This window comes from Cyanistes caeruleus, chromosome 7 (genome assembly GCF_971803275.1).
Source record: "Cyanistes caeruleus chromosome 7, bCyaCae1.hap1.1, whole genome shotgun sequence".
NCBI classification, from domain to species: domain Eukaryota; kingdom Metazoa; phylum Chordata; class Aves; order Passeriformes; family Paridae; genus Cyanistes; species Cyanistes caeruleus.
Genome location: NC_141707.1, coordinates 32,092,701 through 32,106,006, shown reverse-complemented (window position 1 = coordinate 32,106,006; position 13,306 = coordinate 32,092,701). Strand labels below are relative to the sequence as shown.

The 13,306-nt window shown below is 48.5% G+C and overlaps 2 protein-coding genes and 1 long non-coding RNA gene across 14 annotated transcripts in view; 2 read left to right on the top strand and 1 right to left on the bottom strand.

Annotated features, from left to right (window-relative positions):
• The window catches only part of SLC12A8 (solute carrier family 12 member 8), a 50,660-nt gene extending 48,520 nt beyond the window's left edge, over nt 1–2,140 (top strand). For all 7 annotated transcript variants that reach the window (XM_086896635.1, XM_086896636.1, XM_086896637.1 and 4 more), the window contains exon 14: nt 1,029–2,140. In XM_086896635.1, the coding sequence (XP_086752761.1) occupies nt 1,029–1,194 (166 nt within the window). In that variant the 3' untranslated portion in view covers nt 1,195–2,140. The remainder of the gene's footprint in view (nt 1–1,028) is intronic.
• A 4,405-nt stretch (nt 2,141–6,545) lies between these two features.
• Nucleotides 6,546–10,873, bottom strand: LOC147652280 (uncharacterized). The gene is made up of 2 exons (XR_015289282.1): nt 10,572–10,873; nt 6,546–9,653 (listed from the first exon to the last, which is right to left on the bottom strand). It is a non-coding gene; the product is annotated as an uncharacterized LOC147652280 (long non-coding RNA).
• The window catches only part of HEG1 (heart development protein with EGF like domains 1), a 53,523-nt gene continuing 48,678 nt past the window's right edge, over nt 8,462–13,306 (top strand). For 5 of the 6 annotated variants that reach the window (XM_086897909.1, XM_086897907.1, XM_086897908.1 and 2 more), the window contains exon 1: nt 9,885–10,346. In XM_086897909.1, the coding sequence (XP_086754035.1) occupies nt 10,163–10,346 (184 nt within the window). In that variant the 5' untranslated portion in view covers nt 9,885–10,162. Of the gene's footprint in view, nt 9,079–9,884; nt 10,347–13,306 lie in introns of those variants that run through there. The other variant, XM_086897910.1, reaches the window with a different exon arrangement.

Below are 13,306 nucleotides of genomic sequence, written 5' to 3'. Positions count from 1 at the left end.
GGAGTGGGTAGCACCACCATGTATGTTTTCTGCTTACCTCATTCAGAGCATGGGATTGTTCCCTGTCCCCTTGCACAAAATCTGGTGACATGAGCCCAAGCCAAGGGTGAGGAGTTGAGACTGGGAACAGGGTTCTTTGGTCAGTGCAATCACTAAGCAAAGACCCTGCCAGGGAAGGCTGAGGGGAGATCTGGTGAATGCCCAAGGTAGAAACTTACCCTGATTTTTTCCCCTCAAAGAGTGCAATCTGTGGTTCAGCCAGTCAGCTTGGCCATCTTATCCTAGTGCCAGGGCTCCTGCTCTTACTGCCACAAACACCTTGGGCTCTGCTTGGTAGCTGGGTGGGTAATCTTGAAGGCCATCTATGTTGTGCTGCAAGAAATTGCATTGAAGTAATTTAGAGTTTTTTTCTAAGACCTGTTTTCCTGAAATCCAGTCAAGATATTTTAATGAATTGGAAAAAAGAATAAATCCCATTAGACTGCAAGGGAGTTGGAGGCAGCCCAGGGTTCTTGACACCTCTAAGGCTCTTAGATGCTTGATGAGGTCTTAGTGCTATATTTGTCTTACAGTTTTGATTTAAAAATGCCAACAAAGTTTTCTTAAAATCAGCTTCTGGGATGAAGAGATTGTAGGAAAATCTCCTGTTTTATTTAAAAGTTGCAAAAATGATTGTATTTTTTTTATTGCTTAGAAAACCATAAATGGGATATTTTTCATTAGAAATGGTTTTTCTATTCCTTCTTCTCTTGCTCAGCGTGGAAGGTGTTGACATAGCCAATATCCAAAGAGGAAACCCATTTGTTATGAAAACATATATTTGCAGTGCTTATTTGGGGAAAGGGAGTACGTTTTTTGTGTGCCTTCTAAGATAAATGCTTTCAGGTCAGCTCTGTGCCTCCAAAGGGCAGCGAGAAGGATTGAGCCTCCTCTGGAATCACCCTGCCTTGTCTGCACAGCCAAGAGCACGGCTGGTAATGGGTAACAAACAAGGGGTGATGCAGGCACCTCTGCTTCTCTGTTTGCAGGAGAAGGCCAGCTCCCAAGGAGCAGATCGTGGTGACACCGTCCTTTGCCACAGTCGGCATGGAGACCAGGCAGCTCACCGAGGAGAACGCCGACTTCGCCTCACGGGACCGCTACCACCAGTCCTCCCTCGTCAGCAGAGAGGAATTTGGGAGCCAGTTCCAGTGAAGGACACACACACACACACAAAATCAATCCATTACTTCAAAAAGCATTTAGAAGTGCTAATGGCTGCCATGGGTGCCTTTTGAAATACTTGAATATACGCACAAAGGATGTGAATAGCTATTTATGTATTTGAGGCTTGTTTGTTTATGCCAACTACAACATTGATGGGCTTCAAACCTTACCCAAACTGAGAGGAAAAAATGGAAATGAAAGGGCCAGTCCAGGGAAGTGATGAGTTACTGAAGACAGTATAATCTTTTTAAAGAATTCAATTATAAGCCCTATTGAGGTCTAAAAACTGCTGCTGCTCTAAAAGCTCGAAACACCCCATTTCAGATGTCCTCTGGGTGACTGGGGACACTCTGCCTGGGAGCAGTGACGCTGACAGCAGGAGCTGGTGCCCCAATCCCAGCTGTGCCACGGATGGATGCGACCTTCCAGGTCAATTCACTTCTCCTCCAGGCATGAATTTCCCTGCTTCTAATACAGTAATTTTCTACCTCAGCATTTCAATTGCCAAGGTCTTAGAAAGTATTTTAAGACATTAGACAATAGGGCAGAATCAGTGGCAAGTATGAGAAGATTATGAAGTATATTCGCAACTGAAATCGCACATTTAAATGCAGTAATGCGGGATAATGACCTCTTCTGTAAAACTGTGAAATTATGTCTTAGAAGCTGTTCATAGTTATATCCCACATCCTTTCTGATGTGAGAACTGAGACCTGACAAAGTAGCTGGGCACACTTAGAGCATTTCCTGGCTGAAGGAACAGATGGTTCAGAATTGCTTTAGCAAAATAAGTTTAGCCCCAGCACCACACATCCGTTCTGATATTATGAGGAGGGGGAAATCACTACCTTTCACTTTGTTTAATCTCTGATAATTTCAGCCTTTAGATTATTTATTTCTCCTTCTGTGCAATAAAAGCCTGAGACACCAGGAACTCCTTTCCATCCTTTCTGTGTGCATGCTCAATGCCTCTGAGCACCATTCCACTTGCCAGTTCTAAGTGCCCTGGTGTTACTGGGTGGGGTGGGTCCCATCCCATGGTCTGGCCAGCTGCAGTTTGGCTCTTTCAGTTTTCCCACAGAGGAAGGCACAGGAGGCTTTCTGCTGACCTGAAGAAAAGAGCCACCTTGGCGCACTGCAGAAAGAGTATTCATTTTTCAAGGTTGCAGGTCTTTGACTAAGTGCTTTTAACCTTAATTATCTCAATAGAGGCAAGAGGGAAGTTGTGTTTGTGTGACCAGCTCAAAGCCACCTCAAATCAGTCATTCAGTGTTGGACACACCTTTCCAGGATTCCTTCCTTCCTGGCTCTTGCTGCTGGTTTCCAAAGAATCTGAATCTGCTGTGTGGATTTTGGGTCCCTGTTGAAGCTTCCCCAGGTTCCCTGGGGCCAGTGGCTCCTGAGAGCCCTCCCTGTGCTTGTAGCATCCTTAACCATGGCAAATACCCCTGTTGTGCAAACTTCAAACATTCCTTGGTGCTGCCCCATTGCTGGCAAGCTGCTTGGTGCTGTGTTACAGTTTCATACCCAACCATCATGCCATTACTGTAAAATCTTGTATTTCACAAAGTTGGGTCACATGCATGGTCCCTTTCCTCCTGAGTCAAGGATTGCTCAGCCCTGCATTTCTCTGTAGCTTGAAAAGAAAACTGCTGAGCATGGCATGAAGAGGCTAATAGGCAGAAATTCCTAGGCAGCTCCTTTGTTGGCTACTAAACAATTTACTTTCCATCTTAAAATAAGACATGAATTAGGAGATCGAGAGAGGGAGGGTGGGGAAGGTCCTTGGCTGTGTATCTCACTTGCTGAGGAGTTGCACTGGTTGAAGCCAGATGCTTTGGTGGAGAGTGATTGCCTCTTCAACACCGTGGCCCCTGCTTGTCCCCAAAACTGGGATGTGATGGGCCCTTGGTCTCCCTTGGTCTAGCATCAGCACTGGATGGCTACTGCTGCACTTGAGACCTGGCAGTGGAGGAAATCCTCTGCAGAGCACACTGCTCCAGAGGTCTCTGGTCTTTGGGCTCCACGTGCTGCTGCTGGTGAAACTCTACCACCTTCTTCACTGACACCTCCACCACCACAGCAGGAAGCAGCTCCTTCCATCACTTGGTAAGCACAGGCACCTGGTCCTTCCCTTGTAGCTGCAGGGAGAAATGCATTGCACAAAGCTGATTTCCTTGCTCCATTACAAGCTAAGAGTACAACAGCCTTCCTGGGCAATGCTTGGAAAGGGATGTGCTGACCATCCCTGCAGCATTAGCTCTGGTGTAGTTAATGCTGAGTGGCAGGAAGCCTTGTTTTAGCACCAGGACTCTGCAGTCTGGGGAGCATTGGAGACCCCATGGGTACAGACACTACAGGAATGCAGGGCTTGGCACATCAAGGAAACTTTTCCCGCAGGAAAGACAGAAAACAAGCAGTTGTACAGCTAAAGATCATGGTGTCATGTCAAAAATGGTTGTGGCTTTAGTAGCACTCTAAAAAAAATGGGTGAAATTAGGTGGGCAGGAATTTATCATCTTCACATTTAGTGGCTGAAGGGAAGAAATGTGGGTGGGGATTGCTCCTGTGAGTGGTAATGTGCTGCTTCCCTCCCCTGAGAGCCAAGCTGTGCCTCCACATGCTGGGGCTTTCATGAAGCATCAGGTTCTCTGAAGGTGGGTTTGGGACCCTGCTCTGAGCATCAGATGCCTTGTTGTATATCAAGGTTGCAACTTGGCTACCGTAATTATGGAAAGGCCTTACTGGTTTTTTTAAGCTATGTGAGCTTTTTTATAATCTATAATTTAATTTTCCTTTTAGTTTGAAATGAGTTATTATTATTATTATTATTATTATTATTATTATTATTATTTTCATTATTATTATTTTCATTATTATTTTCATTATTATTATAATCATCATCATCATCATTATTTTTGTTGTTATTATTATGCAAGAAATGAAAATATTCTGCTATGGGTCAAGGTGTGAAAGCATTTGTTTTTGAGAGAGATGTGGACATGGCACATGGTCTTTTGAAGACTCCAGTTGTAAATTGCTGGCTCTACTTTTGATGGTTTCCTTTGCAGAGAATACAAGTAGAGAAGGCAGTTGAGGATAAATATTTTATTACTTGCCTTGCAGTACTGCCTGGAAGCTCATGCTGCATTTATGATCCCTTAGCACTAAGTGGGTCCAGAACCTGGAATTTTCTGCCTCAAAAAACTTCCAGCACAAATAGTCAGGACTAAGAACAGGCAGAAGAAAAGCGAGGTTTTGTTGTGATATTGGCATTAAGAGGCAGCTTCCCAGTTGGTATAAATTGTCATCCACCTGGATCTGTGTCCCATTAGGAATCTGCACAGGGAGAATCTAACTCGTTAAATCCATATCTTAGCTCAAACTTGTCCTTTTTTTCTCTCCTCTTGGTTTCTCTTGATCAGCTGTGAGTTTCCTTGCATGGTTATTGCTGTGTCTGGTGGCCAAACACCACACACCTGCCATGGCCACTTCTTCACAGCAGATGTTTGTGACCACAGCGTTGAAGCAGCAAAGAAGGGTGACAGAATATGAAATGATGCTTATGTGCATGGCTGAATTAAGGCACAGGGGGCTCTCTGTACCTTGTGAGGTGGTTTGCTCTCACCCATGTACCTCCGATTTAGATTCCAACAGGCAGAGTTTCTTAAACATCATCATACCTACACCTGCAAGGTCAAAAGAGATTTGCTGAAGCACAGGAGCCAGCCTAGGATTAACATTTAGGTTAAGTGGGAAATGGAGGTTATTTGAATTATTGCCCTTGTCTGGTGAATTTTAGAGAAGGTAAGTACAGGGATAAAAGAGAGGAGATTTTATAGACAACCTATAAATTTGTTATCTCTGTATGGAAGTGGAATATAATGCACTTGTTATGTTCTGCAGTGGTGTCTTGCTGCAACCCAGATTTGGCGCAGCATCCCTTAAACCTAAGACAAGGTGAGACCTCAGCAGTAACAGCCTTAAAAGCTACGGATGAGAGGCTCTAGCAGCAAATTGCAGGCTAAAAATAAATCACTTTAAAGCCAGTACGGCACAGGAGAGGCTCCTTTCCTCTCTCTCTTCTGCTCTTCATGGCTTTTTTCACATGATTTTCATGCTCATATCCCCCAATACCTGGGATTTGCCCTCCTTGTGCAAGAACAAACAGAGCTGTGGGTACTCCCAGAAACTTAGTGATAGAGGAGCACACCTGTAACTTTATTGGATCCAACTGTCCCTTCTAGATGTCACTGGGGGCTTCTTTCCAGATTTAAGGGCACTGTTCTGAACCACTTAGCTCAGCTCCAGGATGTCTGGGTATGCTCCAAACCAGAGCTGGCTGAAAAATATCCTAAAAGAAATAAATAAGAAATTTAGAAGTGCTTCTTCCTAGCTAGATTTGGATAGCTGATGTATTTTTTTCCCCCCCAGAAAACAAGGGATTTTTTTTTCCAGTGACAGGATTCAAAATGCGACATCATTTCAAGTTGTGCATTTTTCTGTGAGGGATGACGAGAGGTCACAAGACCCATATCCATCCTGACCTCCAAATGTCAAATCTCTGGAATAAGCTGCTTCCAGTGGAGGTATGAGGCTAGCAGTTCTTGTTAAAATAAATCAATAAAATACCACCACCCCCAAGATGTCAAGAAAAATGGTCACTTATTAAGTGCCTTTTGGATGATTGGTATCCATTAATGGATGGCTTGCGGCATCAAGAGGAGATGCAAAGGTAATTAATTACTCAGTTAGGAACTATTTGTCCACTTTGGAAACTCAGGGTTTTTAATAACAAATTCCAGGAGGAGAAAATACTCACTTTGTACCTTAATTCATCATCAGCTTAAAACTTGTCTGAGGTTTATGAGCCTGGTCCAAGTTTTTGACATATCTGGGATGAGTTTCAAGGGAGCTGCAGGAGTTTCATGACATTGGCTGTGCCATGAAAGGCTCCCATGGAACCTGAGAGAAGGGACTGGTCACTGTAATCCTCACAAAGTGCTACAGAGCACAGACTCTTGTGGTTTTTAGTGATTTCAGACCAAAACAATGTAGAACTCAGGAAATTTTGTCACATGTCTCTAGCCCCTCAATCTGGAAAATGGAAATCAAGGTGAAATAAAAACACACTGTGATTTTCCTCCCTCAAAACAAGGTGATGGGCAGGTTTCAATTAATCAATATCAATCATGTTTTATATTTAGCTTTGTTAGAGGCTTCCTGTGTTGATGAGGTTGTTTGTTTGTTTGTTTTTAACTCCTTTGCTGTGTGTGGAATGTGCTGCTTGCCATCAGATTGAAGTCCTAAATGTGCTTTGTACATAATTTGGAGAGGCGTTTGAGGTCACAGCCTCTTCCAGAAGGATGCTGTGGCATTACTCGACATCAGGCTTTGCCTGGCCCATCTGGCTCCTCAGACATGATTTCATGCATTTAAATCTCCTATTAGTTGGTGCTTCCAAGGAGGGGGAGGGAGGGGAGCAGCCCTTGGCCTGGAGCTGCTCTGGAACCAGCATCAGCAGGATATGGCAGTGGAGCACATGGTTGTGCTATGGGGATAAACAACTCCAGCCCCACATGGGGAAAAGCCAAGTGCTGGCAGCCTTCACTGAGTGCTCGTGCTCCACACAGCCACCTTCATCCTGCTGCACTTCCTTCTCCCAGCACTGAAAATTCTTTCCCAGCCCCCAAGGAGGGTGTCAGACTCATCACATGGGTGGCAGGCTTGGTATCCCTTCCACACTACCGTCTGTAAACAGCATTTTCTTAATAAAACCAACAAACTGAGGGGTTTTTTTTCTCTGTTGTTTTCGTGTGGCTGTTGCAACTGGTGCTCAAAAACATCAGAGATAAATTGACTCCTTCAATGCAGCGATATTCCTTAGGAAAACCCTGAAGGTAGGAATAAAAAATAAGTTGGCAGGAAAACACAGTAGTTTTAAATTTACAGGCACTAAACCTTGACAAATCAGACACCTGTGGGGGAAGAGAATGCATTTGGGAAGTCTGAAACTGCCTGAATATCGGTGTTTCCTTTTCCTTTCCTTTCTAGGTGCTTGTAAATAATGTGCTGCTCATGGAACCATGGTGGAGAGAGCAGAGAGGTTATTTTCTGATGGTGGGTACTGGTTTAGGCCAGGGGTTCACACCTGTGGGGCCTTTGCTGGGGCTGGTGAAGGCAGCAGCCTCACCACTGCCATGGGCTTCAGAGGCTGCAGTGGCACTCCTGTCCCACCTATATTAAGCCCTGCCAGGATGTGGCTCATCCAAGGGCAGCAGGGGACCCTTTGGCCAGCATTTCCTGCTGCTGGCTCTGCACTCGGGCACACGGTCCTCGTGGTCACGCCTGTCACGGTCACAAGTGCCCTGTTTGGTTCAGAAATGCAGCAGGTCAGGCAGGTTTAATGGCAGTTTTTGGGAGGACATCAGCTACCCCCTTCCCTCCCCACTGAGAAGGAGTCAATTCAGCCTTCCCTGTTTTCCCAGCTAGTGGCACTGCATGGTGGGCTGTGCTGTGGGGGCACCACAGGGGAATGGTGAGACGGAGCCATTCGATATGACATGGGTTGTTCTTGCAGAAGTGTTTGTTTTGCATTTGCCTGTGTCTGCTATGGCTCTCGATGGGCCTGTTGAGTGAAACAGTAGGAAGAATTTATTGAGATCTTTTTGGAAAAGCATTTGATACTATTCTTCCTGCTTGTTGGATTTACAGCTTGGAAGGATGCAGTAGGAGTGTGGAGCTGCTGTGCGGTTTAGATGTTAGGGAAATCTCTTGGAAAAGGCAGAGAAAAGGATATGAGATCTAGTTTTGGTATTAGGGCCCTCAGGCTTGTGAGCAACTAGACAGGAGAACATCCATTCCATGCTGGGGCAAATTTGCCCCCTGCAGCCCTGAGGTTGCATCCTTGGCCTCAGAGAGGTTTCTGTGCCCCTGCTGCCTTCCCTGTATTGCACAGCTGAAAGTGTCAGATTTGCAGGTTGGCAAGGCTTTCTTTCCAGGGACTAACAAAACTTTCTAAAGAACCGTATTTATTGTAGACATTACTTACTGTCTTAGGAAGTGGTAGCATGGAGTCTCGCATTTCATACATAAAGATATCCCTAAGTGTTTGAGCTGCTGCATGGCACTACCTGTGCCATGTCCCAAAGCATCAAAATACTTCACAGCTCCTCCCCTGAGTTTTAGTTGTGTATTGGTCTCTCTGTCTTATCAAGACAGAAGCTGTTTTTTGCACAACTATTCCATACAGAATGTGTAAATAGCTGGACATAGAATGAAGGAGCCTAAACATGTCCTCGGTAGATCAGGCACCTTGGTGGTGACTGCCATGGCTTCTGGGTCACTCAGGTCACTCCATTTGCCAGGACTGGGGCTCTTACTTGCATGGCTAAGGCATAATCGCAATTGGTCTGTCCTTCATGTCCCAAACTGACATGGCTTGACTTGTTCCTTGGGTTTAGGTAAATTTGAAAAAAGAAGATGGCAAAAGCTATAGGGAGTAGATTGATTGACAGAGGGTTGCCTCAGAGGTGGCCTTTCCCAGGGCTTTCATCTATGATTATTCAAGTACCAGAATGAGGATTTCTGAGTGTGCTTCACGGTGAAGTGCTGTGGGAAGGTGCAGGAAAAAAAACATTCGCAGGTGGAGAGAAAAGCCCAGGAGCAGTGGAGAGCGAGTTCTGTCCGGGTAAAGCCGAGGCCATTGACGGGCTGGTGTGGGCTCATCAGTGCCACCTCTTGGGTGGAAAGAGGCTGCCAGGAGGGTTTGTACATCAGCCACCGGCTTCTGCTTTCGGTGCAGAGAGGAACAGGCAGTGGGGCCGTGGAGCAGAGCCCGGGTGTGTTGGAAGCTGCAGCCGGCTGGACGTGGTGAGTTGTCAGCAGTCACCCTCCCCTTTGGAAGGTCGGGTTCTGCTTGGCTTGTGGAAATTAAAGCTGATTGTGAAGCTGCTCGAAGGGAACGCATAGGGCCCGGGGGCGACTGGAGGGGAGAGGCTCTCCAGGAGGGGTTTGTGTTCCCTGGAGAGGGAGAGCTCAGGGGGACCCAAACCCGGCGCATCGGGGTGCGGGCAGCTCCGGCAAAGCCCAACCCACTGCTCTGCCGTGTGCTCTCTCCCACAGCTAGAAGCATGAAATTATGAAGGGCAATTTCAGAACAATGAAGGGAAATCCTTTACCTCCCGTACAGCCCGGCCTGGGAAATCCACCACTGCAAGAACTTGCAGCCTCAAACGCTGCTGCTGGCGTTTAAAAGGCAGCCAGCTTTCTAACCAAGAAAAGGGCTGAAGTTAATTGTCAAGGACTTGATTTGGACGGGAATTAAGCTGGGGGCTGTGCCGTGCGGGAGGGGGGTGGCCGTGCCCGCATTTCCCCGCGGAACCGGGGCAGCTCCGCCGCCGCTGCGGGCACGGGGCTCGCCCGGGAGACGCAGCAGGAAAAATAAACTAAAAGTAAAAAGAAGCGTAATTAGTATTATTGTTGTTATTATTATTGTTGTTATTATTATTCCTCCTAGCACCGCTGCCGGTGATGCCGCAGGCAGCCGGGTGAGGGAGCGGGCGGCCCGAGGGCTGCGAGGGGCGGGAGGGGGCGGCCGCTGGGGGCCGGGCCGGGCCGGGCCGGGCCGGGGGGGCCGTGGGGAGTCGGGCCATGCCGAGCCGAGCCGAGCCGCGGCTGGGTGATGTCAGGCTCGAGGAGGAGCCTCCGCCGCCTGCCCTTTTACTTTCGGGCGCCGGCACTTGGCCGCAGGCTGCTGCCGCTGCTGGCCGGGCCCCCCCCTCGCCCTCTCCGCTATGGGCACCCCGCACTTTTAAGGCGCCGCCCCGAGGTGGGGGGGGGCACGGGGAATTAATTAAAAATCGCTATTTACGTGGTTATTCATTGCCCCGCTCCGGGTATGTGAACAACCACCCCCCTGCCCCCCCCGCCTCCCCTTCCATCCACCCCCAGCGCCATGCCGGCAGCCTGCACCCTGCTGCTGCTGCTGGGCTTGGGGCTGGTCCCGGTCCCACCGGCCGGCTCGCTGCCCCTCGCCTCCCCACGGCGTCTTCCTCCTCCTCCGCCTCCTCCTCCTCCGTCCCGAAACCGTCTGGGCCGCCCTTCCTCGCCTCCCGCCGCGGGACACGGCGGCAGCCCGGGTGAGTGCCCCGCATGGGGATGGGAGCGAGGCAGGCACGGCATTGCGGGCCGGCAGCGGTGGCGGTGCGGGGACAGTGCGCGGGGTCCCCATCGTGCGGGTCTCCGGTGGAGCGGGACCCCGCACACTCCCCCCAGCATCGCGGCTGTGGGTGCCGAGCATCCCGACATCACCCAGAGCCCGTTCGGCTAAGCGTAACACTCTCCCCACAATTCCCCTTTTTTACCTCGCTCAGCTCATCGTGCTGCGCGCAGCTGCTTCAGTGGGTGAAGGCTTGGGATGGGAATGGTGGGTGGGAAAGCGTAAACACGTTGTAGCTGTGTGGACTGACTGGAAGACGAGTGGTGGAAACTTCGTAGAGGAACTTGAGAAAGGTTTTGGGAGGCACCAGGAGTACTATCCACATGTGTCTACCCATCCAGATGGGAAATTGGGGGCTCCTGTGGGTGGTATTCAGGGTCTGGGCTGCCTCCTGCTTATCTCCAGAAAAGCTCTCATCTCACTTAGGTACTGACCCCTGTCAGGTAGGGGGACAGATGCTATCAGCTCTCTATAAATACCCTCTCTCTCCATCGCCTACAGACTGTCAGATTATGTATAAAGTCACATTTTTCCTTGCATGCCACATCTACAGTGCTATTATCACGAGCAGTGCCTAGTTTCGTGCTTTACAGATTGTGCTGAATTTGGTTTCGGCTCAGGAGAAACCTTATTTCTCCCAGAATAAGCAGGGATGTTTCAAGTGTCATTCAGTAAACTGACTTACTCACCAAAGAAGGCACATAGCTCTAAGGATGACTAATTCTCAATGAGTTTGGAAAGCACTGGGTGTCTGCAGGTGGTATAAGGAATCCAATGTATCAAATTAGTCCTGCGTAGGTTTTAAGTGGGTTTTAGGATTCATTACCTGCCTGAGCTGGACTGTCAAATTTTATCTTTCAATTTTTGATGTGGAGAGAATATTGTGCTTTGGAACTTGGGGTTAAGTTTATTTGCGTGGAGCTGTAAAATTTCAGGAAATGTGACAAAACTACATTTATAACTTTTTAGTTTTCTTCACAAACCCAAGGCGCGCCTTTGTAGGATGTATCCAGAGTAGACCAAATGTATAGCTGGGGATATCAGCTGGAATGTAGCCTGCAGTGGATTAGAAAGCCCCTAACTAGCAGTGCTTGTGAGAGCAGCTTTGTGGCTAGGATACTGCATGGAAATGAAGGAGATTTGGGTCTGTTCCCAGCTCAGCTACTTCTTTGTGCCACTCCAAGTATCGGTTTGCCCTCCAAACTGGGAGAGAATAATGCAGTTTTACCTGCTACCAACCTTGTGAAGATAAAATCTGCAACTTGCCAGCAAACTGCTCACCTATTATTTGATGAAAGCTGTGCAAATTCCTCAGTGGACCGAAAAAAATATTTAATTTCATCTCAGCTTTCGGTTTGGCATCTTTTCCTGTGACCTTGATGACTCCTGAGAGTCGGTAGAGGAATGCATTTCCTTTGTTAAGAGTCTGAAAAGCTCGAACTATCTGTCCACATGCTGGAAAAACCATTTGTCAAGCCACCAGTGCCTGGCTGCCCGGCTCAGCGGTGAAGGCTTCGCTCAAGCAGCTACAGGTGCTTGTGAATTATGTCAGCCCCAGCCAGAAGGAGCAGGGGATGCATGGTGGAGGAGTGATAAATAGCCCAGCAGTAGCTCGCTCCCCAGCAAACGGCATCATGAATTACAGTGGGTCCTGACAGCTGCGATTCACTCGCTGTTCGCTGCAGCTCTATGCCTGTCAGTGCAGGGATTGTCTGCTCTTAGGGGAGCAGGCTGGGGATCTCCTGAACCGCTCTCAGCTTCAGCTGTGGACTCCTGAGAAATCCCTGATTGTGTCGCCGCTGCTCCTGCCCCTCGGAGGCATTTCCCACCTCTGAAAACACTTGCTCGAAGTGGGAGCTTTTCTTGTGAACCCATCACCCTGGCACTACCAGGAAACGAAGATTACATCTCCCTTTGCAGCAGTCTGAGCCTGGGCGGCAAAAGCCCTTTCTCAGGCGGGGCTTAGTGAGCAGATGGTGAGGCGGTGGGTGTAAAACGGGGCTTTTGAGTCTCTCACAAAGCTTGGGGCAGGGGAGCAGGGCTGCCCTCGCAGCCTCACTGCCTTCCCGGCCGGCTTGTGCCTCAGCCTGCATCTGCCACCCTCCCTGCCAGACCCTCTGTGGGCTTCTCTGCTGCAGAGATGAGGACAGATGGCTTCATCCTGTGTTTAAAAGATGGTCTGAACCCAAGGAGAGTAACACAGGAAAAAGAAATTAGGTGAAGTAGGAAGCAAGAAAGCTGGTGGTAGTAAAGTTAAAGCATTATCAAATCCCTCCATGAAATCTCTTCTGGCAGCTTCTTCGCATGGGCACTGAGTGAGCTGAAGGGCACTGCCTGCCACCAGCCTGGGTGAGGTCAGGGTTTGGTTACAAGCTCTGTCCTCCTGCAGGTCTCATTATTTCAGGTTTCCCATCTGTGAAATGAGAATAATTCCAGTGACACCACAGGGACACCAGAGGTAACACTGAGTCCCTGACAGAATCACTGTGGCCGGGGTCTCCCTGCCATGTCCCTTTTCCTGCTACTTCTGCCCACACAGGTGCCCTGCCACGGTGCCCAGCGCAGCACGGAGCTGCTGGCACTGGGCTTTCCCTGGGAAGCTTTTCTGCCATCTGTGTCTGTCCTTCTGTCCCTGCTCCGTCTCTCCCATGGCAGATGCCACCTTCCTATGCAGCTTCCCTGGTGGGAGCCCTGGAAATGAGGTGTCAAATCACCTGGGAAGGAACCAGCTTTAGTTGCAGCAGAGATTTAGGCTGGCTGCTGGGAGAAACTTTCCAAAACTCTTAGGAGGGGTAAACAGTCTGCATTTATTTATGTGTATTTTAAGCTTTCTGTCTGAAACCTTCTTTGTGTGGACAAAGCAAAGTTAGGAGCGAAGGA